Raw genomic sequence first — 24,626 nt, 5'->3', positions numbered from 1 at the left:
CACACTGGCAGTCTCTGTTAAGCTTTTCTCTTGCAGCTGCTGCTACTGTTGCTGTGGTTTTGTTTGTTTTTTTCCTTAAAGACAGTCTGCAGTTCAGGGACTGGGCAAACCTGAGATAGTCCAGAGGCTAAGTAACTGCCACGGAGACCACCTGCAGGTGGTTAAAGCCTCTCAGGGAGACTGTCCTTATCTGGTGAGGCCTTCACCCGTCTCCCCAGGGCTTAGCTCTGGAACAGGGAATAGGTGAAACTTGGAAACCTCCACGAGGTTCTGGTTACTCTGAGACTCCTAATGAGGGGTCCCAGACCAGCCCCAGTGTATTAAAATAACGTGGAGACTTTGGGGAACGAGCAGACATCCTCTGCCTCACACCTCCTCTGTGACAGAAGAATGTGCCCATTAATTGCAAACCTTGTTGCAGAGCCACTGAAGATTCAAAGCACTCAGTTCAGGGACAGTTCTCCTCTCCTCACCTTGCCCCTAGATGTCTGAGCCTCCCAGCCATAAAAACGTCAACTTGCACTAACAAAGGAAAATTGGGAAAATTGTTATCATTGAATTAGCTTCACTCAAGTTCTACCATTAATCAAGAGTTAAGCAACATAGGTGATGACCCATGTCCATCCTTAGTCAGACATCTGTGGCTGATGTAGAGATAGAACTTTCAGCTGTATTTTCTCTCTTCATTTACGTGTTAGATCATTACAACTTTCTCACCAATTAGGATTCAACTAAAAGCTCTCAAAACCACAACTCAACGTTCTTACTCTGTAACCATTAAGTCAAAAGCTGCTTTCCTAAAACTGCAGTCAAGGTGGTCACTGATAGTGGTAGTATCTGTTATTGATGCCAGAAAGAGCATGGTTTGGCTCTCCACGGGCTGACCTGAATTAGCCCCAGATCACTTTGCATAAGCCAACTCCAAAGGTGGCCACAGGATTTTGGTCACAAGTCACCCATCAAGGGTTTTCTAGCTATAAGCTCTGATCGTGACTGGGTTGTAAACCCTGCAGAAAAAGAACAAATCTCTTTTGGCCTTTGGGGCACAATGCAAGACCCAGCTGTGCAATTAGGTTCTTGTTTGAAGCAAATGGGCCAACCTGGCTGGAAAGCATGTTAATATTTTAAATTTCTACATTAACAGCTGTACATGTGCCCAGAGGCTGGGGTGATGACCACCTTATATAATTGCCAAAAAAAAAAGTGACAAGAATAAATAAATCCCAGCAAATTGGATGATCGTTTGCAGTGGAATTGCCAGCAGAGACAACAGAGGGAATATCACTGATTTATATTCCTGCTTCAGCAACGCATTTGACACCTTCTCCTGGGAATTGCATGAATGGTGTTAATTCAAGTTGGCTGGCCCTGTGTTTTGAAAATTGGCTGAAGGAGGACAACCAGCATGGCCAGGATGGGACTGAACAATAGACCTTCCGCTATGAATATTAATCCCCAGGAGTGCCCACTCATGTAAGGCCCGCTCACTTGACCTTAGTCTGTGCATTTTTGCAAAGAGGATAGTAACAGCCCTTTCATTTAACTTAGTACCCTATGCCATTAAGGAGCCTCACATATTAATGGATGCTCTTTAATCTCATAATATCCCACTCATGAGTATTGTCATCTTTATTTAACATGTGAGGAAAGTGAAAAACAGGAAGCTAAAACGACACTGCAAAGTACACTATTAAAAAGAAAATCATCTGAAGAAGAGAAAATAGGTTTTTGAGTCTTCTAAGCCACTTTTGCATCTTCTTTTCCTGCGTTCAGTAAGCAAGACATTAATTGATGTGTTGCTTTGCAAATGATAAATCATTCCTCATGAGAAAGTTGTGAGGGAAAGAGGAGACCAGAGTAGTAAAGTGGCTTCTTCGAGGTCACACAGCAAGTCAGCGATAGAGCTAACCACGAGAACCTTGAAACAATGACCTGGGGCTTATTTTTTTGCCTTTTCTCCAATCCTTGGCTGTGTTTCTTTTCATAATAATGTTGCCTTATTGGGGTATAGTGTATCGTGATAAGTAACTCCATTGGATTATACAAATGCCAAAGGGTATCTTGTCTTTTACACAAGGCCCTCCCAGGAGGATATCCAAGTAAAGGAAATGGTCTCTAAAACCATGTCTGATGACACATTTCTCCCCTCCCAAGGTCATGATCTCCTCTCCTGCCCAGACACTGGGCTGTGTGCCAGAGGTGTGCCTAGTGTAACTTGACACTCCGAGGGGGTCCTTTTTTAAACATCCTCCTCTGCTACACAACAAAATTATTTTCAGTAATAATCATGAAATGAAACAAGTAATAATAATGGCCAAGAAAGAAATACAGTGAAATTTTTCTTATATTGAATTTCACATATAATTATGCCTGTAAAAATTTTTTAAATAAAATAGTACAATGTAAGGGAAAAATCACAACTCTCTGTTAAATAATTTTTTTAACCCACCTAACAGTTTGAACTTTGATCTGTTGATTATAGTTAATATATTACAGTCTGTAAATAATTGTCCAGTAAAGTTCATAGCAGCCCTATTTACAATAGCCCGGAGATGGAAACAACCTAAGTGTCCATCATCAGATGAATGGATAAAGAAGATGTGGCACATATATACAATGGAATATTACTCAGCCATAAAAAGAAATGAAATTGAGCTATTTGTAATGAGGTGGATGGACCTAGAGTCTGTCATACAGAGTGAAGTAAGTCAGAAAGAGAAAGACAAATACTGTATGCTGACACATATATATGGAATTTAAGGGAAAAAAATGTCATGAAGAACATAGGGGTAAGACAGGAATAAAGACACAGACCTACTAGAGAATGGACTTGAGGATATGGGGAGGGGGAAGGGTAAGCTGTGACAAAGCGAAAGAGAGACATGGACATATATACACTACCAAACGTAAGGTAGATAGGTAGTGGGAAGCAGCCGCATAGCACAGGGAGATCAGCTCGGTGCTTTGTGACCGCCTGGAGGGGTGGGATAGGGAGGGTGGGAGGGAGACGCAAAAGGGAGGGGATATGGGAACATATGTATATGTATAACTGATTAAATTTGTTATAAAGCAGAAAAAAAAATTGTGCAGTAAATATGTGAATCTTAACAAATCCAAATGCAAAAGATACAATTTAGGCAACTACTAATAGTACCACTGATTTGGTAACACTTTCTTGATCCGTCCTTTAGTTTTAAGGCAAAGAGTCGACAGTTTTGAAAGAACTCATTTCAACTTGTAAAATATTAAAATTCAGTAAAAATATGTAACATAAGAACTAAAATTTGCCCTCAACAAAAATAATACAACTCATGGTTCTCACCATGTTTCACTGTTTCCAATTTTAGACCTAAAAATTCTTTAAGAGGTCCTGTGGAATAAAGTAGCTCAGTTCTAGCTCTCAGTCTTTGCAATAACTGTGCTACCATTGTTTATTTCGAATCTACTGTAGAAAGGTAAGAATACATGTAGTGCTACAGGGATTGGAGACACTGTCTGAGACAAGCTCAAAATCCAAAAACTGGGTGTAGCTGAGTCCCGTGTGAGCATATGGGGGCGGGGGAGGGGGAGGGTGGGAGCAGACTATGATACTGACATTTTCCAAATTCGTTTCTACATCGAGTATGTTTATTAAAGGGTAAGAAGTGAAGCTGCTCATTTGAAGCTTGCACATGTATATTAACTCTTATCAGTAACGGCAGCAATTGGTTAGGCTTTAGATCAACAAAGGATTTTATCACCGATTATGTTAGAATTGCTGGTGCACGCTGATAATCAGTGGATGGACCTTGGGTTAGTTTGATTACCATTAAGTTTTGTGCGGTTGCACCTGCTTATTTCCTGCACCGAGGTCGACAGCTCCCAGAGCCCCGCCCTTGGAGTCCTTCCACTGCCTGCAGACTTAGGCCCCCAAATCTGCATCTCAGTGGTTACCTGCGTTTCCCAATTCTCGATCACTCTTGAAGTCTTACATTTATCGCTTCTGCTTCCATTCGGAAATTTTGCACAGCTCACAGAATTCAGGAATTCTTCCCTTTCCCCGCAGCTTGGGAAACACCAGTGTTAGGGGCCAGCCTCAGGGAACCTGGAAACAGTCCAACTCCAAACCCTTGCCCTCTGAGTTGTACGCTTCCCTCCAGAGAACCCATGGCCCATGGCCTCCCTTCGCCCACGTCCCGCGAGATCTTGCTCCAGTGTATGCACACTGTGTGTGTCCTCGGTCAGGCCCTTGCTCGTCTGTTCAGAGGAGGGAACCCCTGTCAGAGCACACCGCCCTGGGTGGGTGGAAGGGTGCCTCATGTCTCAGGGACCCCCTTGAGGATCCACACCCTTGAAAACACTTACTTCCGCCTTCTCCCCAGTCTCCCAGAGCTGTCCCAGGCTCCCAGGGTACCAATAAGCATGACCCCAGGGTTCCTTGTCTTGACCTCTTGGAGGGCCAGCCCTGTCAGACCTGCACCTGGGCTGTTTGGCTCTGACCGGCAGGAGGATCTTAACAGCAGGGTCAGGGAACAGGGCCAGGCTCCTCCAAGCATCTCTCACTTGTAAGTGAAACCTGATCCCATCACGAATAAGAGATTACCTTTCTGCCTAGCAATGAGAATGGCATTTAAAATTCAATATCAGAAAAGATATTGACGAGATTAAGGGCCTGAAGGAATTGATTTATGAGGAAAGACCCAAGGAATTAAATATGTATAGCCTGGTGTAATAGGATATTAGGCTCTGAGCACAGTTTCATTCCTATGATCTGGTGTTCCTGCTATCAGTCATCTAAATGATGGGGTTCTCTCCAAAAGATGTTTCTCCCCCGCCCAGGGGTCACTGAGCTGCCTGCAGAGAGGGAGGCACTGGGATGGATAAACCAGGCCACAGGCTTGGTCACCCTTGGACCTTGATATAAATTGAAGCGCAGTTTCATCTGCAGGTAGAAGCAGATGACATTTTAAACAAGAATAAATTTGGAGTAGTCTTACCACCTCGTGCGACAAAAAAATTCAAACTAGTTCAATTCCATCTTTTTTTTTTTTTTTTTCCCCCAAGGAGAAAAGTGAACGTTGTGAGTACCAGGTAGTAAATGACTGTCCTTCCCCTGAGCCAGGTTTCTCCCCTTTCTCAGGAATACTGTTAGATGTGTTTGTCTTTAGGCACAGCCTCGCTCTTAGGTTGTGGTAATATGCACTTGATTTTTTACATCTCAGGCTTTTCCCGACAATCAGGGATTGGCTCGGGATTCAGTGTTAGATGTGAGGTGGGAACAGGCAGACTTCAGCAGTGGGACCTAGGACTACCCTTCCTAAGTGGTTCTAAGTCTGTGAGAAGCAAAGCAGGGCTGAGGGGTGGAAGGTCTGGAGAGCCTGGGGAGAAAAGCAGCAGAAGCCGGGAGCTGTGTTTGGGTAGCAGGATCTCACCAAGGAGGAAGGGACGAATGAGCGGATCCCCTTACCTTGTAGCAGGACAAGATGACAAGCATCTGGCTGAACTGGCTACGGGGTGGGGCTTCAGAGAGCAGGCTGAAATACACGGAGTAATCGGGTTGGAGACAAGGTGTGCAGACAGTGGTGATGCTGGATGCCCGCAGGCGTTAACCCACGGGCTAGACATTAAAACAACTGCTGATTGGTCTGTCCAGACATAGTCACACCCACCCTGGCCTTTGGTGGAAAACTCTCTTTGGAGGCCAGCGGACCTCGTTTCCTTAGGCGATATCCTACTGGCCTTTAAAGGCTTATCCCACTAAGTGGGGCATCGAATTTATAGCAAAGTTATGGAGATGGAATAACATTTATTAAAACTGAATCAAAACAGCAAAAACACATTAAAAGTTGATGACACTGTATGGGCTCAAATATTTCCAGACTTCAAGCATTAGTATTTGGTGGCTCATTTCTAATGAGTAGAGAACAAGTTCTGATCCAAAATGGATCCCCTGAGCTCATGTTCTCCTAACACCTGAACTGAGCCCCAAGAATCTCCTAGGGAAACCACATTGGTTGTAGCCGCTATTAGAGTATTTTGTGCCACCCTAAATTCATTTTAGTGGATAGACTAGCATCCTCGTGACCTAGCATCTTGAGGACAGGCTACTTTGTTTCCTCCGTGCCCTCCATACTGTCTAGCCCAGCACTGTGTACTTAGGAGATAAGTGATGATTGAAAGAATGGATAAATGAACGATTGCTTGATTGATTGATACTTGAATATTACTGGATTTTTTTTTTTTTTTTTTTTTTTTTTTGTGCTGTACGCGGGCCTCTCACCATTGTGGCCTCTCCCGCTGCAGAGCATAGGCTCCGGACGCACAGGCTCAGCGGCTATGGCTCACGGGCCCAGCTGCTCTGCGGCATGTGGGATCTTCCCGGACTGGGGCACGAACCCGTGTCCCCTGCGTCGGCAGGCGGACTCTCAACCACTGCGCCACCAGGGAAGCCCTACTGGATTGTTTTAAAAGAACTGAACATAGAGCCAGTCACTGGGGAAATCTTGAAATGAGGGGAAGAGGGAAAGAGAGAAAATGTGTGTGTGTGTGTGTGTGTATGTGTGTGTGTGTGTGTATAGGTGTCAGTCACTATCAGTATACATTATATCTACCTAGTGGCACGAGTTCACGTGACCTGCCACCACCGTGAATTTAGAATGAGTACTCCTCCACCACCATGGAAGACACAAAGTCAGATACTCTCAGTTTCATGCCACCCAGCAGCTCCATCCCCAAGCAGCTCACCAGTCCTGCAAGAGATTCCTGAGGCGGCACCATGCAGTGAGTGTCAGCTTGTCATGAGACGTTGCTGGTGTTCGTTCATACAGAGAATCTGCACCGTAGTCTGCGGCTTTCATGGAATCTAACTTTATCTGATACGTTAGCTATATAAAGACTTGACCTTAGTAACAGAACTCTAAAATTTAAGGGAAAAAGACAAGGAAAGGGTTACAGTTTTTAAAGGAAAGTTAAATCCACCACAGCGCTCACAGAAGGATACACAAAGGCACATCTCCAGCAGCCTCGGTCGTAAGTGGAAATGGTGAATGCCTAGGTAGAAGTCATTGCTAGGAGGGTTTTAAGTCTGGCATGTCCTGATTTCCATTTCAGATTGACGGATCAGTGTGGTTGTCAGGGTAGAAACCACAGTGTGAAGTAGGAAAATCGAGTTGTGCAAGTGGTAGGTCTTTCCCCAATACCGTGGCCTCGGATACATGACTTAACTTCTGGGTGCCTATGAGTCGCCCATCTGTAAAAATGGAAACGTGACCTCACTTATTCTGGGGCTCCAGATAACACTGGTAATGCTCTTCGGATTTGTCAGAGAGAAAGAACCATTACACACGGAAGTCTACATCCCCAAAGAGCATTACGAATGATCCTATTAAATCAGTGGCCTGGAAATATGAAGATGTGTCAGGTACGGCGTTTATTTACCTGTTATTGTCCACCAGAGTGTTTGCACTTGATTGGTATATGTATAATTGCCTAATTGGAACACACTCAGTTGTAACCACCAAAAATGTAATAGTGCATCTGTTTAATGCCACACTTCCCAGTGTTAAATTAAAATTATGCTGCAGTCAGCCAGTCCAACCGAGAGGCTCTTCTGATAAGTTCTAGCTGCCTGTGAATTTCTGTAATTGAGGCACTCTGGAACTTAAAAATTGAAACTGGAAAGGAGTATTATACAGTCTCACAGATTTCAAGTGAAAAAGGACCAGAAAGGCTGACTTAAATTATCTAGTTGCAGACTATCTCCTTGTTTTTAAAAGACATCTACTCATATGAACAATCACAGTTTTGAATCACCACTGTTTTGAATACATAAATATTAGATTCGTGAGTTTACCTTTTGTAAACAAAAGAAACAATTCATTTGAAAGAATGCAGAAAATAGTCTAGGGGTGTTTATTTTGTTTTTCCTCTAGTAGTGGTTTTGGTTTATTTGTTTGCTTTTTGGTGGAACATGGGGAAGAAATTACATAATTATAAGTTCACTGATTGGATTTTCTTAGACTTTTAAGAAATATTGCCCTATAGATTAAGGATGGTATCTAGAACTTCCAGAGTAAAGAATCAGAATGTCTTAAGTGCTATTTTCCTCTGAAGATTTCATATACCCATATGTCTAGAACAATAAATTACCCAGTGATAGATCCTCAGGTAGTTGTTATTGTTCTCGTTTTGGCTTTTGTGTGTGTATGTGTGGTTTTTTTGTCTTTCTTTTGTTTTGTTTTTTGCTAGATCATGGCTTAATCTCATAGAATTGGGGAAACCAGAGCAAGCATTCATTCACCTCTTTACTCATTCATTCATTCAGCACCTGCTGTGTGTTAGAGGTAACCCAGTTATTGACCCTATCATTGGCGGATGTAGGCTAGTTAGGGAGATACCTATGAAATGTAATATATCATATAAAAGTGCTTTTGGAGCATGGAAGTTAGAACAGCTAACTTCGCTTGGGTGATCAGAGGGGGTCTTTATTGAGGAAGAAACCAAGACCACTGCTTATAGTTGTGCAGGTTTTGCCCTGGACAAGGGCACCAGGCCAAATGGGTGAAAGGGAATGAAATCAGGCCCCTACTCTACTGCCCAACCATGTGCCTTAGTGAAGGGTCCTGTCTGCCTAGAGGATGGGGCTCTTTTCTATCGTATAAAGTCATCATATGGGTTGACGTCAGCCCGAAACCATTCTTTAAGTTGGCTTAAAAAATGAATAGGAATCTGCCAGGCAGAATTCTGGGTAGTGAGCTTTTCATAGAGTCATGAAAGGACCTAGCATGTCTGGGGAAGGACGACACAGCCAGTGGTTTGGATTTTATCAGTAGAGATTGGGGGATCAATCAATGGTATTTTTTAAGCACAGGAGCACTTTGATTCTTAGGTGGCCAATTTTCTCAGGAGTGTAGGGTGAATGACAGGAGGAAAAAGCAGATCCAGAAGAGAGATGCTCATCCTAACCATGACAGTGAAGATGGTTGGAGAGAAGGCAGAGGAACGGGCAGAGAGGTTGTGAGGGTGATGAAAGGGCGGGCATGGACCTCAAGGTTTTAACTCTGGTTACCAGGGAAATAGAATTAGCCTTGTGGAGGAGGGGTCATAGTAAGCACGGTTTGGAACACTGTAGGGAAAGGGTCTGGTGGGCAGTAGGAGGGGTGGAGGCTGTGAGGTCAGCTTTGAAAAGCAGGAGCGCAGGAGCCGAGCCCGTGCAGTTGAAGCCATGGGTGTGAACAGGATCGCCTGGAGAGAGAGGACATATGCCAAGGCAAATAGAACCTGGCATCCTAGTTGGCAGTTAGAAAAGCATTAGTGGGCTTCCCTGGTAGTGCAGTGGTTGAGAGTCCACCTGCCGATGCAGGGGACACGGGTTCATGCCCCGGTCCGGGAGGATCCCACGTGCCACGGAGTGGCTGGGCCCGTGAGCCATGGCCGCTGAGCCTGTGCGTCCGGAGCCTGTGCTCTGCAACGGGAGAGGCCACAGCAGTGAGAGGCCTGCGAACCACAAAAAAAAAAAAAAAGAAAGAAAAGTGTTAGTGACTTTAGTAAGAGCAGAGTCTGAGTAGGGTACTCTGGACAGAAGCAACGTTGTAGCAGGATTAAACAAGCATTTAAAGAGACAGTGGTTTTCCTTCCCAGCTGCATATTAAAATTATCTGTGGAGGTTTTTTAAAAAAAATATTATTGCCTGGGGCTGTCCCCTAGATATTCTGAGTTAATTGGCCTTCTGTGGGACCCAGGAATAAGTGTGTTTGAAAAGTTCTCCAGATTTAAGAACCACTACCCTTGACTCTCCCTTTAAGAAGTGTCAATAAACCTCAAAAGCTGGCAGACATGTGAGATGCATAAAACCTCAGGGGGTCAGAGAAGTACGAGATTTTTCAAAGATGAAGAATCTTTTTTTAAAAAATATATAAATTAATTTATTTATTTGGCTGCATCGGGTCTTAGTTGCAGCACGCGGGGTCTTCGTTGAGGCACGCTGGATCTTTCGTTGCGGCTCACTGGCTTCTCTCTAGTTGTGGCATGCGGGTTTTCTCTCTCTTGTTGTGGCACGCGGGCTCTGTAGTTAGCGGCACGTGGGGCTCTCTCATTGAGGCGCACGAGCTCAGTAGCCGTGGCACGTGGACTTAGTTGCCCCGTGGCATGTGGGATCTTAGTTCCCCACCCAGGGATCGAACCTGCATCCCCTGCATTGGAAGGTGGATTCTTTACCACTGGACCACCAGGGAAGTCCCAAGGTGAAGAATCTTGATATTATTAGACTGACAGAGGTTAGAAAGTTGGATAATGCAAAGTGTTAGTGTGGGTGTGGGGTACAGTAACTCATATAGCACTGGTGGGCAGGTAGGCGGGTACAGCCATTCTGTGATGCAGCTTTGGCAGTGAACTCCTCAGGCATGCCCCATGACTGGCAGCTCCACTGCTGGATATGCACCAGGGCAAGTCTCCCACAGGTCCATAGGGACAAGCACTAGCATCTCCCACTACAGCCTTATACAGGGGGAGGAGAATTGGAGATAATCTGAGTGGCCTTCACTGGGAGAGTGGAATAGGTATAACTGGGTGGACGTACCCCGTAAAATAGTATGCAGCCACCAGAAGCAATGGTTAGATATATATACATATCAACATGGATCTTAAAAACATAGTAAACAAGAAATATGAAAGCTATCACTTAACATACAAATGCATACTCTCAAAACAACAGTATATATTTTGGAAAAACACATTCAAATAAAAAAGATAGAAACCGTTGAAAGCGGTTGCCTACATATGAGAAGAAAAGGAACTGGGGGTGATTCCTTGGAATCACACTTTTTCTAAATTTAAAAGTGTGATTCCAGGGCTTCCCTGGTGGTGCAGTGGTTGAGAGTTCGCCTGCCGATGCAGGGGACACGGGTTCGTGCCCCAGTCCGGGAAGATCCCACATGCTGCGGAGCGGCTGGGCCCGTGAGCCGTGGCCGCTGAGCCTGCGTGTCCGGAGCCTGTGCTCTGCAACGGGAGAGGCCACAACAGTGAGATGCCCGCGTACCGCAAAAAAAAAAAAAAAAAAAAAGTGTAATTCCAAGGAACAGTGAGAATGGATGGAAGCTTACATGGGAAGTGAGGTCAGGGGAAGGGTGTGTGTGTGTGTGTGTGTGTGTGTGTGTGTGTGTGTGTACACGAGTGCACGCACGTTTTAATAGCATGAAGCAGTGCTGTAAATGTGTAGATGAAATGGCAGACTCAATGGAGTTCTCACTTTCCCTCTGATCTATTCACAGTGTGGGTAATAACAGCTGAGAACTGTGACCAAGTGGTTTTCCTTTCTTTGTCCTTTCCCCAACCTTAATTAAGTTCATTTGTTTGCTCTTGTTGCTGTTCTTACTAAAGCAGTGTCTGCTCCTTTACAGACATACCAGAAAATTACAAGCAAAACTAACAGAAAGATCCATAAGCCCACTCACCCAGAGACAGCATCCAGATTCATTTCTATGAATAGTTTGTAAAATTCAGTGAAACCCTTTCATAGCCTGAACTTTTCATGTGGAGAACAGTATATTATGAGTTAATTCCATGTCCAGAGACACTTGTGCAACTTCATTTTTAATGGCTGCATGGTGTTCCATTGTACAGATGCACCGTCGTTACTGTAGCCAGTCCCCCTCTGCCGGACATCAGTCGTTTCTAAATTTTGCTGCTTCGAGTGCTGCAGTTGAGTGAACGTAAGCTACCCAGGTTTGAAGACAATTTCCTGTCCTTCATTTGGCTCATTTTTAAAGGAGGTTTAAGGAGTGGATTCGAAATTGTCTAATGACATAAAAATCCACTCGGCATCGTGGAAGTCAGAGCACCAGATCCTCTCGGAACTGTTCTGGGGCTGGTCGTGAATGAGAATAAAGAAACAGGGTCATTCCCCACTGTTTGGAAATGGTCATTTTCATTACTTATCATGGTGCCAGAGTACGATATGGCTCCCTGGTTTCTGCACTTTAATTAATTGGTGCACAATTGAATCACACAACGTGTGAAGGGAGCCCGTGTGGGATGTGTGTATTGCATCATATGTGAGTATGATACGGGCAGGTGGTAAAATAAGGGGTGCTGAGTGTTTTGAAAACTGCAAGGAAATCACTGTTTATGCTGGGGCACCAAAGCAGGTTCTTAAATCTACAGCCAGCACCAGACGAGGGAACAGGACAAGCAAGCCCAGGGGTTAAGGCACGGTGTGTTTTTCTGAGTACTTCCTCCCCGACAACATACCACGAAACTAGCAGGTTTGAAGATTTAATTTAATCCTTTCACTTGGCAACTTTAAGCATCAGGAATCCAGTGCCAGTGTTTATTCCAGCCTTGATAGTTCAGAACTGGCCAGGCAGCTCTGCAGCCAGCTTGTCAAGCCCCAGAAGTCGCAGCCTTGGTGTGGAGACAGCTACCCTTGTGGCAGGAATGCAATGACATTCTCATATCATTAGTGCAGCACTTGTCACGTGCAGGAGCAGAAGAAACAGACTTCCGTCTTTGCAAACTAGCCGTTTGTTGTCTAGAAGCTCTGAATAGACATAGCTGCTTCCAGGGCCTGTTTTGAAGCTCTTGAATGTGCTCTCCAGCCTGTGTATATATTAGCATATAACCATGTTCCAAAGAGTTAGTTCTGGGCAGCCCCGTCCTCCTGGCAGGCCAGGTAAGCCTCCCCATGCATTACAGTTGACAGGGCAAGGAACGCTCAAGGCTTAACAGCAATCTGTTCAGTGGCCCTGCTTCAAAACAACAGTTCAGGCCATAGCTGAGTGTTTTGACGGCTTGTATCAGCAGATTTCTCGACTAATATATTGATTGCAGCTTGGACTTCAGTCCTGCTGATCTAATAAAACATCACCATCATAACAGAGAAGGTAAAAGGCTCTTTTGTGCTCCCAGCCACCTGGTGAAGCAGCTTTACTGTAAAGCTAGCTTCAGGGTCATATGTAAAATGATGTAACCTTGGACAAGTTGACTCATTACTTTAAGTGTTGTTATGATTTAATTTCTTCAGCTGTCAATGCCTTAGTTTCTTACCACTATTCTACATATTTTTATAAATACTCATCTGTTTAAAGGAATATAAAGGTGCCTTCACAAACACTGAAACAAGCGTCGTGCATCAGTATCACAAACAGCCTGATACTGTGGCATTAACTGCACACTCGTTACAGTACGTGGCGGGGGGGTGTGAAACAGACATTTTAAAAAAGTCAACTGAAGTCTGGATTAAGCTTTAAGACACGTACAAACCTTTCCCTCATGTTTTGGAATGGATGTTTTCAATATCGTACAGTATTCCATTGGCCTTCAATCCTACTTATCCTAAATATCCTTTTCACAGCAATTGCTGACCATCCAGGAGGAGTTAAACAACAAAAAGTCAGAATTGGAACAAGCAAAGGAAGAGCAGTCACACACACAAGCATTACTCAGAGTCCTCCAGGAACAAGTAAGTGAATGCAACAGCTCTGCCTGGTGAATTAGTTCAAACACGGACACACGCCTCCCCCGTGTTCGACACACATGCAAACACTGCTGCAGTTAATCTTCGAAACGACCAGCCTGGACCCTCCCCAACTCTTAGCAGCTTCGCTGGGTAGAATTTATAATCTCATCTCCAGCATCTCTGTTTTCACTCTGGTACCTCTTTAGACCACCCAAGCCCCCCAGCGATGTGTGAAAGTTTCTTCCAGAAGACAAATGAATTTTGATAAAGTTTTAAAACATTGGCAATGCAGATACATTTCACAGCGAGCAGCTAGTTTCCTCTTAAGTCTAGTCGCAAGGAAAATGAGTTTAGCATAGCCCACAGTCCTCCTGCAGACATCTGAATCAGAAGGACTGATTCATAGCGACATTAAAAAAAATCTCTCCCCTGTGCATCAGGGCACTTATCTAACCAGGGTGAGCAACAAACCTTTCATATGAAGTTTGTAAATCTGAACGTTTCATCCTGGCTTTCTTTGATACTAAAGTGTGGCCTGACATTGATAAGTAGATTTGAAACTATTGTCTTACAGCAGGGTAAGATGGATCGCTCAGCAGCTGAGTGAAATCTAAGCCCAGTATCTACATGCGAGAAGCTGAGAAAGCTCTTGAAATGCTTTCCTATTTCTGGCCTTCACATGCTGCCCATGATGTAATGAATGGCAAATGGAAGGGGGAAAAAAATCACATATAGTAACCGTAGCCCTTTGGGGGTAGTCAAATTTAGGTTGCTTTAAAATTTTCACTCACAGTGGTATATGAGGTGGTCCTTTGTACAACATATATAACTTCAAAAGTGATATTTTTTTTTAAAAAAACTATGAAGTTGGGAGAGTATGAGCTTAGTCAGCTGTGACTCAGTCACTTTACAAGTGATTTTTAACTTTTTAATGGTTTGGACTCAAGAAAATATATTTTCAGTCACTTTCCCCTAAAAGTATAAGTGAATTGTGAGGGAAAAGTGAAGATGTTAGATAGTTTATAAGCTTTTATAGCTTTGGAGGAAAATGCCTTCTAAAGCTAATCGTTACCTTTATATGATTAAGATAGATTCAGTTAACTTAGACTGAGGCTTACATTATATGATTTTGGATAAGTTAGATTGAACTGGAAAAATATTACTAAATTCACAATGACCTACTGTCTAAGAGACCTGCAGTCACTGTTCCTTCTTCTTTTACATTATTAAAAGGCTTTCAACAAGGTAGAGCTGATTTGGTCCAGATTTGCTCCTGATCAAACAGACATAGCTCTGAGCTTTGTTGTTTTACATTTTCTCTCTCTGCCTCCTTGATTTCCTGGGATGAGGAGGGGTGAATTCCTTTCTCTAAATGACTCAAATCCTTTATTTTGATTCGAAGTCCAAACTCCAGTCATAAAAATAGATGCTAAGTTTTGCAGAATTCATTGCTGTATCCTTGTCGTCATGGCATGCGTTTTTAAAGAGCAATGTGCACACGCAGGCTTTGGTAAAGCATCACACTTCACTCTCCAAAAAAAAACCAAGATAAATGGGGAACGTGAACAAGATTCAGAACAACTAAAATCATTAAACACCTAGGAAATATGACTGGAAAGGAAGCATTTTTAAATCTGCTGTAGTAATGGGATGGCTCTTTTTCAAGCAAAGGCACCGAGAATACATAAGCTTAAGAGAGCCCACAGCAGCCAAATGCATTTGGGTGCTGTTGTCGCCACCAGACTGTTTGCCCAAGAGCCCCTTGCCTGGTGCCCCTGTCATCCTTGTAGATGACAGCAGGCAATGGACACGTTCCCTCCGTCTCCCTGTAGCCTCCCGCCACACACAGACATACATTTAAAAACACACCTCTGGGGGCTTCCCTGGTGACGCAGTGGTTGAGAGTCCACCTGCCGATGCAGGGGACACGGGTTCGTGCCCCGGTCCGGGAAAATCCCACATGCCGCGGAGCGGCTGGGCCCGTGAGCCGTGGCCGCTGAGCCTGCGCGTCCGGAGCCTGTGCTCCACAACGGGAGACGCCACAACAGTGAGAGGCCCATGTACCACAAAAAAAAACAAAAACGAAAACAAAAACAAAAACACACCTCTGCCTCTCTGAACAATGCCTTAGAAAGCTTTCTTTGGACTTGTGTAGAGTAGCTATACGTGCAGACACCTCTTCAGTGCCTGCATAGATAGGGCCTAAATAGATGGCCTCACCCCCAGAGATTTGATTGGGCCTAGACTCTTACTACAGTAAGTTCCCTACATACGAACCTTCAAGTTGAGAACTTGCGAAGATGTAAATGTGCGTTCGCCTGTCCAATCACATAAATTAGTTCACGTGTCTGGCGTACATTGTCACGTGCGTGCATCCTCTACAAGTGGTCGTGCTTTTGCGTACTTTACTGTACTGTATAGAGTACAGTAGTGCAGTATCTTTATTTCAAGCCCAGGATGTCCGAAAGCAAGCATAAAAGCAGCCGTGATGTAGCTGGTACTACTGTACTTTTCAAGGTACTGTCCTGTAAGATTAAAAATGTTTTCCTGGGCTTCCCTGGTGGCGCAGTGGTTGAGAGTCCGCCTGCCGATGCAGGGGACACGGGTTCTTGCCCCGGTCCGGGAGGATCCCACATGTGGCGGAGTGGCTAGGCCCGTGAGCCATGGCCGCTGAGCCTGCGCGTCCGGCGCCTGTGCTCCACAACGGGAGAGGCCACAACAGTGAGAGGCCCGCGTAACGCAAAAAAAAAAAAAAAAAAAAAAGTTTTCTTTGTTTTTTGTTTGTTTGTTTTTTATGTATTATTTGTGTGAAAAGTATTATAAACCCATTACAGTACAGTACAGTACTATATAGCCAATTGTGTTAGTTGGGTACCTAGGCTCACTTTGTTGGACTTACAAGCAAATTGGACTTACAGACGCGCTCTCGGAACGGAACTCGTTCATATGTAGGGGACTTACTGTATTATATAGACACGCACACACACACACAGGAAAAGATATATCCTGCTCTGAAGACTTGGAATTTTGCTCTTTAAAATGACTGCCACTTGATGGAAATCCTGAAAAGAAGGAACAGGTCGTGAGGGCAGACCCTTACCGTCCGTAACCCTCAGCCCAGGGAAGGCAGGCTCATTCCCTAAGCTCTCTGTTTGCTAAGATGCAGCTTCCCCAGGTCCCACCAGACCCCACTGGCTCCTGCCTTTCATTTCCTTCACAGAGGTGGTAGCTTCCAACACCTGCAGCCTGTTCCCAAGCCCAGGAATCCTCAGACAAGATGTTAGCCCCTCCGTCCGGAGGAGACCAGCAGCTCCGGAGAGTACAGGGAGCCAGGCCATTGAGGGCAGAAGTAACAAAACCTTCCTCTGAGCCAACCCCGCTCTTTGCTCCCAGAAGCACGAGTTACAAGGTGGGACAAGCAGAGAGGGTTGATGAAAAGGAAGATGAGGAACACCTATGGAAAGAAAACCTTAAGGCAGGAAAGCAGAGGGATTTTTAAGTCCCTTTGTGCCCTCTGATAACAGATGGCACTGCTGTCACTGAGGTGCACTTTTTCTTCTCGTGTGTATCACACGTGGCCTGTGCTCCCTTGTCTTTGTTACGTGTAGAAGCATCAGTGGTGTAGCCCCAGAGAACACAGGGCAGCATGCCTCTTTCTCAAGCAGTAGCATGCTGTGGAGGTGAGTCTTAATCTGCCCCACTGGCCCACAGACAGCTGCCCCGTACTCAGCTCCTCCATGGCGCCGTGGCTTTGGCAGAGCCTCTCTCTTGGCGTGCAGAGCATGTGGTTTTCTTGCTGGCAGTCTGAGATCGCCTGGCAAAAATCAAAGAAGCTTTCATTTTAACATGTACCAAAAGCCCGAAGGAACCAACATTTGAATCAAACACACTGGTGGTGCATTTATTTTCTTTCAAACTTTAAGCATTTATATCCCACCATGAATATTTTAGGCATAAAAACGAGGATGCAGAAGATGCTGCTTCCTAAGCATCATAATAAGCCAGGAAAAAATACCGGCCAACAGCTGCAACGCCTGCTCCCCTTTGCCCTTATTCTCTGTCTTCATGTGTCTGCTTCAAGTCAGGCTAGGATACAATGCCAATTAAAGGTTTCCAGAAATCTCCCGATAACTGATTACTCCTAAGCCTTCTGAGGGAGAGGCATTTTCAGATGTTCACTGTTAAAAATCTCATTTGAGAAATAGCTTTTCTTCTAATGCCTCGGTGACCAAGGAGATGTGTTCCCAATTCTTCCTTTCCAAAAAAAAGCAAATCATCTTGTTTTAGACCTCCAGAAACCATGTCAGTCATTCAAATAGGGTCTCAAGGAGGACACGTACAGTAACACTGCAGCATGTTAAAACAAGGGGAAATACATAATTCTCGAATAATTGTTAGTATGACATCATTTAGCTGGTGGCAACTTGCAAACACTGCTGGGTTTAAATTAATAGCAATACAACAAGGAAATGAAATCATTTATTATTCTTAAGAATCAATTTTATGCCTATGGAACTGCTTTCTAATTTTATTATTTAAAAATAATGACCAAGGCCCATTTATTTCTTACCAGCCATCAGGTTTCATAAAATATTGGTCTCAAACTGGTTTCAGGAAGACTCGTTAGAATTATGTGCTCCATCTGTTTTTTCTTGTTGGAAGTTTCATAAAGTGCAGCCTCAGATAAATCAGGGTCAACAGGATGATATACACTTAGTAGATAATGCTTACTTATTCATTTGGGTTCTTTTGTTTTGTTTTTTCTTAAAATCTGCAGTTGAAGGGTACCAAGGAGTTGGTCGAGACCAATGGCCACAGCCATGAGGACACAAATGTAGGTACCACAAACCTGGTGTTTGCTCTTCTTGCTTGGTGTTGGTTGAATGCCCATGAGAATGTGGCACTTTTTAACACAAAGGAAGTCAGAAGCCCTGCGTCTCAGTGGCTTATTAAGATGACTAATGTGTGGTTTGGCAATAAAATATGGTAGGTACTGTTAGCTTAGGTTACCAGATGTCAACATAGGAGTACTTGAGCTAAGCTCTATCATAAAAATTCTCATCTCAGTGAATTTATTCGAGCCCTTTATATTTTCAAAGCTATAGACCAATGAGGTGTTGGCAGGGCAAATGGAATGAGACCCAACAGGGTAATAAATTGTATATTGCATGTGTTTTTATTAAGTTTGCCTGGCAACGAAGAGGGTAGTGAAATGGCTGCTATGCTGAAGAGGTTTCAAAGCAAACCCCTTCTCCCAGAAAAGCCCTTGAAAGCCTACCTTTCTCTGTTTCTGACCCCGATCAGTTGCATAGAGCATCCATCCTCTTGAGACAGGGTCTAATGGTACAGGATCCCACTTGGCACTCTGCTTCCTCCTTGGTGCACCTTTTGAATTTCCCAGTATTAGTCAAGTACTCTCTTTGCCTTGGACGTTCTTTAGTCTCAGGTGAAACAGTACGCCATGTAGATCGTTGTCTCTCCATGTGTTGGATGGTTTTGTTTTCGCCTTTTTAAAAAATCTCTTTGATATCTGTATGTCTTTGACTATCCTCTTCATAGAAGATGCTTACTGAGCAGTTCTGTTCACATAACACAGAATCAGACATGGTAATGAATGCCTGATTAAGCTAGAGCGAGGAGAAATTATACATTCCGTGTTCACTCTTGTTTTAATTATATACAGCAGAGACCCTGACATTCAGAGCACCAAAAAACCCCTCTTAATAACTACTGTTCCTATCAAACAGATATTTAACATATGATGCTTATTGAGAACCTACTGTGTACATGGGGCTCTGCTCACTGTGGGAGGGGGTGGTTAGAAAGAAATACAAGGCTTGGTGTCTGCCCTCAAAGAACTTACAACAAAAGGCTGATGAACTAAGGGACACGTGGGCAGGCAATATACAAGATGTGATACATGTACGGGAAGGTGAGGCCGCTGTGATGTGATGTAGTTTGAAATCCAGACTTTGCTGCTTATTAGCCGTGTCAGCTTGACAAGTTACTGAACCCCTCTGAGCTTCATTTTCTTCATTTGTAAAACTGACTATGCAGCCTACCTCAAAAGCTTATCATGATGTAATGAGCTAAGTCACATGGAAGTCTTAAGGTGTTGTTATTATGGTTTCTTTGTGCTGGATACTCAAGAACGGCTCCTGGATCTGTGGGATTTGGGTTTGGCTTTGAAGAATAGATAGGACTGAGAAAGCAGCAAGTTAGGGAAGGAAGCCACTCACGCAGAGCTCTCCACAGGCAGCAGTGTGACCTAAGTAGTGTTTGTCTTCCTGCTCCAGTATTTCATTAGCCCATCCTTACCCGAAAACCCCTTTTCAGGATTCTGTTTTCCAGAGTCACGTTACTGCCACGTTTTGAAACTTTCATACGCACCCCTCCCTCAGAGTCAGTCCCTCTGTGCCTCCCAAGGAAGCTGCTGTCTAATCCAATAAGCCAGACAAAGTGGCAGTATGTCTCAATTTCCTGATCTGTAAAATGGGGGTGACATTACCTCCCTTTCCTTCCTTCAGGTTTACTGTGAGAAGCAAATGACATCACTGATGTGGAAGCAGTTTGTAATTGTGAGGTTCTAACTACATGGGATGTTGTTAGGATTACAGACTCATCTGCTGATTGAATTCAATTAGATGCTACGTGGAAAGATAGGCCTGACACAATATCTAGTCTGTAGGCTCTTTCTTGAGAAATGTCAAAAGGTATATACTGTTAAGTGGAAAGAGGGAAAAGAGATCATCTTTAAGGTCTGTTGTCCTCTCTTAGAGGAAAGTTTTTAACATTTAAAAATACCTCTCTAGGGCTTCCCTGGTGGCACAGTGGTTGAGAGTCCGCCTGCCGATGCAGGAGACACGGGTTCGTGCCCCGGTCTGGAAAGATACCACATGCCACGGAGCAGCTGGGCCCGTGAGCCATGGCTGCTGAGCCTGTGCGTCTGGAGCCTGTGCTCCGCAGCGGGAGAGGCCACAACAGTGAGAGGCCCGCATACCGCAAAAAAAAAAAAAAAAACCTCTCTAGAATCCATGACGTGTGCTTTGTAATCAACCCCAAAAAATGACTGTTGAGAAATGGGGTTCAGTCAGGCCAAGCAAGAGAGGGGAGCAGCACCTTGCCCGCTGGGGCGGGTTCGGGGAGAGATCTGTGGACTGATGGAGTCTGGTAGCACTTGCCCGACATCTCAACTGGCCGCCTCCTCTCTCACTGAGCAGAGGGCTAGGCTAGTTTGTGCAACTCTAAAAATTGCCTGTTCTTTCAAGGGTTTCCCAGTAGGTGGATTATTCACCTGTCCTTCTTTTTTCTGTCTGTCATGTTGTCTCCTTTGGGCAGTTTCCCCAGCACCTCCACTAGGTCGTGTGAAAGAAAAGAAACAAAGGTCAGTTATTTTGGCCCCACAGTTGGAGCGCTAGCAAAATATTTTAAGATATTTTTAAATGTCTGAAATGAAGGCTACGTGTCATCTGAAGTTTTCTCCAGCCCTGTGGTGGTGAAAGGAGAGGGGGCTTTCAAGCCAGACTGAGAGGGTTTGAATCCATTTTGATCACTGAGTAGCCATGTGACCAGAGCCAGTGATTTGACCTTTTTGAACTTCAGTTTCCTCATCCAGAAGCATGCTAAGCGAAACCCCATATATAAACACCTGGCCCAGAGTACGTCCTTGACAAGTATCAATTCCCTCTTCATGCATCAATATCAGCAATATTCAATACAGTAGGTAGTGCTTTGACAGGATGAATTTTAATGCAGATCATGAGCTTTAAAGCTTCTGGCTCAGAGGTTACTGACTGAGACATACAGATTTTTTTTCACCATGATTATTCACATGCAGGGATAGGAACTGTGTACATTATCATTTATTAATAATAATTATATAGTGGACTGGTGCTGGCTTAGCTGGGTATTCTTGCGAGAATTAACAATTGCTTTCTTAAAGCAATATATTTTATTGGAAAAGGAAAAGGTTTGTATGAAACTGGAAAATTACAGAAAAGTATACAAAGGTAGAGAAAAATAAGTTAATATCTCATTACTCAGAGATAAGTCACCATCAGTATTTTATTTTAGTTCTTCCCAGTCACGTGCATGTATATGACCAGAGGGGAAAAAACCATAAATAAATGAACCAATAAATATGATCACAGTGTCTTCCATTTTGTACCTTATTGATTTCTCATTATACCATGAGTATTCTTCTTGTCAGTAAATGTTCCTCAGAGACATGGTTCTTAATGGCTGTGTAATGTAGATATGAACTAACTGAACCACGTGCCTATGTGTTAGGCATTTAACTTCCTGTTTTTTTTAATTTTATAAATAATGCCGTAATTAACACGTCCATAAATCTTGGTCTGCATTGCTCATATTTGTTTCTGGTTGATTCTGTATATTAATAGCTGTGTCATGAAGTCTGGCAGGGAGATTCAGACTTAACAGAATTGTTGGGCATTTAGAATGTTGGCGTGACAGATGCACACCTGCCACTCAAAGATGTGTCAGAAAAAAAAAAAAAAAGATGTGTCCGGTCTTGCAACTTAGTAACTCTTTTGCCTATTTAGTCTCAAGAGCCAAGCTTATGAGACGTAGCTGCACCTAGAGTCAGTCAGTTACTAATTATTTTCTATTGTTTTTATATTTTATTGGGCAAGGACAGTATCTGACCAACACCTTGTTCAATATTCTTGAGGTCCCCAAACAGAGGCACCCTTACAAAGCCCACCCTTGTCCCCATGCGCAAGACCTTCTGTGAGCTCACGCCCGTGAGAAGAGGTTTCTGAAAGGCTAATCTAAAAGCATTAGAGCCAGAAGCTGAGATCAATTGCAAAGGCCTTCTCTCCAAGAGGACTGCACTGAAGATTTGAAGCAGGTTTTTCCTTGTATTTGGAACTGGATATATTTTAGTATACCCAAGTTTAAAACTAGCCTTTAGTACAGATCCTTCAGAGATTTCAGTTATTCCAAAACCAGTTTTCTTTCCTCAAAAGCAAAGCTATGATTTTTCTTTTGGTCTCCGTCTCCGAGCTCTCTCTTCACCCCTAGGATTGCTGAATAACTAACCTGGTCCCTGGTCATTATGTATAACAGATATCAAAATCTTAAATTAAAAACTTTGAAAATTTAATTTAAACTTAAGTTTACTATTAATTCATTACTTTATTGAATGTAATTAATTTGATATCTGTCCTCACCTTGCATCTCTTTTGACGACCTTCCTCCCAGGTACCTCCCAGAGGTATCACCACCCATGATCCTTAACCTGCATACGCTTGGCGAGAAAGTGGAAGGGAAAGGAGAGGATGCAAGAAATGCAGGAACAACTAGGAGGAATCAAATAAAGTGGCTACTTAAGCCGGCCGCGTATAGAACAATTTGGTCTAGAAGCTTTCCATGAATTTTTTCTCCCCCCGCTTTGTTTCTGCTACAGGAAAGCTTTTACCGCCTCCTCCTCTACTTGCATACTTCAGGCTCACACACTGGAGTTACAAAAATCATTCGCAGCCTGGAAAGAGGTTGAATCTGTGGCACTGAAGGTTACCACTGTCTAGTGGAACACCTTTCCCACCCAACAATAAAACAAAAACACAAAAGAGAAAAGATTTTTCAGTTTTTCACATGGCCTCTGTAAGTAAGTAAATCCTCAAGTTGTCTCTAAATTTGTCAGCGTCAAGATGTTAAGAGCATATGGAAGAGATACTGTGTGCAGAACAGTCTTCAAGTTCAGTACACGCTGAGGCAGAAAGCTACCGTTAACCGTGTATTCTAATGATGCCTATGGCAGAACCTCTGCTAGCGTCGAGCCCTTGGCCCAGTTGCAGAACTTGCTTACCATCCTTCGGGTACGTAAGCACAAGAGAGTATATACGTACTGATGTATCAAACAAGGCTAAAGAAAAAGAAAAACCCCACAGGAAATTGGGACCATCGTCTCAGAGGACAAAGAGGACTCAGGCTCTATCCTTCCCTCCTGTAACTTCTGGCCTGTTCTTGGAGGCCCCGATCTTGAACTGGAGGAGTAGACAAGACAGTAAGGAACACCTCAGCACACAGGTCTGTCCCTCCCTCGCCCCATTCCACAGGCTCCATGGCAGGGAACTGGAGCACCGGCCCAGGGAGCGTGCGCCTGCAGATACCGGGGGTGAGACTGCAGACGCCACGGTCCTTCCGGCCCCTGGGGGTCTTTCTTCTCACCATCTCACTGCCTGAGGCTGTACGAAGGCCCCCAGTCTGTGTTCCAATACAGTCTTCCATCCCCCCCTTTTTTTTAAAATTTTATTGGAGTATGGTTGATTGACATTGTTGTGTTAGTTTCAGGTGTACAGCAAAGTGATTCCGTTATACATATACGTATATTCATTCTTGTTTAGATTCTTTTCGCATATAGGTTATTAGAAAATATTGAGTAGAGTTCCCTGTGCTATACAGTAGATCCTTGTTGGTTATCTACCTTATACATAGATAGTGTGTATGTTCATCCCAAGCTCCTGATTTATCCTTCCCTGCCACGTTTCCCCTTTGGTAACCGTAAGTTTGTTTTCGCTATCTGTAAGTCTGTTTCTGTTTTGTAACTAAGTTCATTTGTATCACTTTTTAAAAATTAGATTCCACATATCAGTGATATCATACTATATCTGTCTGACTTACTTCACCTTCCATCCCCTTTTGACTCAGTAAATCAACAAGTCTTCATTGAAGGAGGCAGCAGAGTGTAGAGATTAAGAACAGATCTGGGCACCAAGCAGCCTGGCTTCAGTCCTGCTTCCGCCATTTACCGTCTGGGGGACCCTGGGCCATTTGTTGCACCCTGCACCGCCATTCTGTCCACTTCTAAAACAAAGGTAGTGACTGCAGCTACCTCACAGGGTTATTGTGAGCATTGCCAAGCAGTGTTGACGTGGCCGGGAAGCATTGGGTATTATTATTGCTCCATCCTTCCACGTGCCAGGTGCTGTGCTGGGTTCTGCAGATCCATCGGTGACTCATATAGACGTGGTTCCTGCCCCACATGGAGCTGACTCTGTCATCGTGCCCCGATCTCAGCAAAACTTGCTTGTCCTCTGTCTCATTCCATCAGGACTCATTCTCCACCTTTGGGTCAACATCACAGTGCGAATAATGAATGGGCTTGAGGTAGCTGGTTTGCACGTTTCCCTAAACTCTCTGGAGACGAGACCTTTATTGGAAGGATTGG

At 44.0% G+C, this 24,626-nt stretch overlaps 1 protein-coding gene across 3 annotated transcripts in view; it reads left to right on the top strand.

Moving 5' to 3' along the window:
* Positions 1–24,626, top strand: part of ENOX1 (ecto-NOX disulfide-thiol exchanger 1) — a gene marked incomplete at both ends in the record, with an annotated part of 282,081 nt that overhangs the window by 193,830 nt on the left and 63,625 nt on the right. For all 3 annotated transcript variants that reach the window (XM_079721567.1, XM_079721568.1, XM_079721569.1), the window contains 2 exons: positions 13,328–13,435; positions 18,210–18,266. In XM_079721567.1, the coding sequence (XP_079577693.1) occupies positions 13,328–13,435; positions 18,210–18,266 (165 nt within the window). The remainder of the gene's footprint in view (positions 1–13,327; positions 13,436–18,209; positions 18,267–24,626) is intronic.

This window comes from Hyperoodon ampullatus, assembly GCF_949752795.1.
Source record: "Hyperoodon ampullatus genome assembly, chromosome: 16".
Lineage (NCBI taxonomy): Eukaryota > Metazoa > Chordata > Mammalia > Artiodactyla > Ziphiidae > Hyperoodon > Hyperoodon ampullatus.
This window is presented reverse-complemented; position numbering and strand designations above follow the sequence as displayed.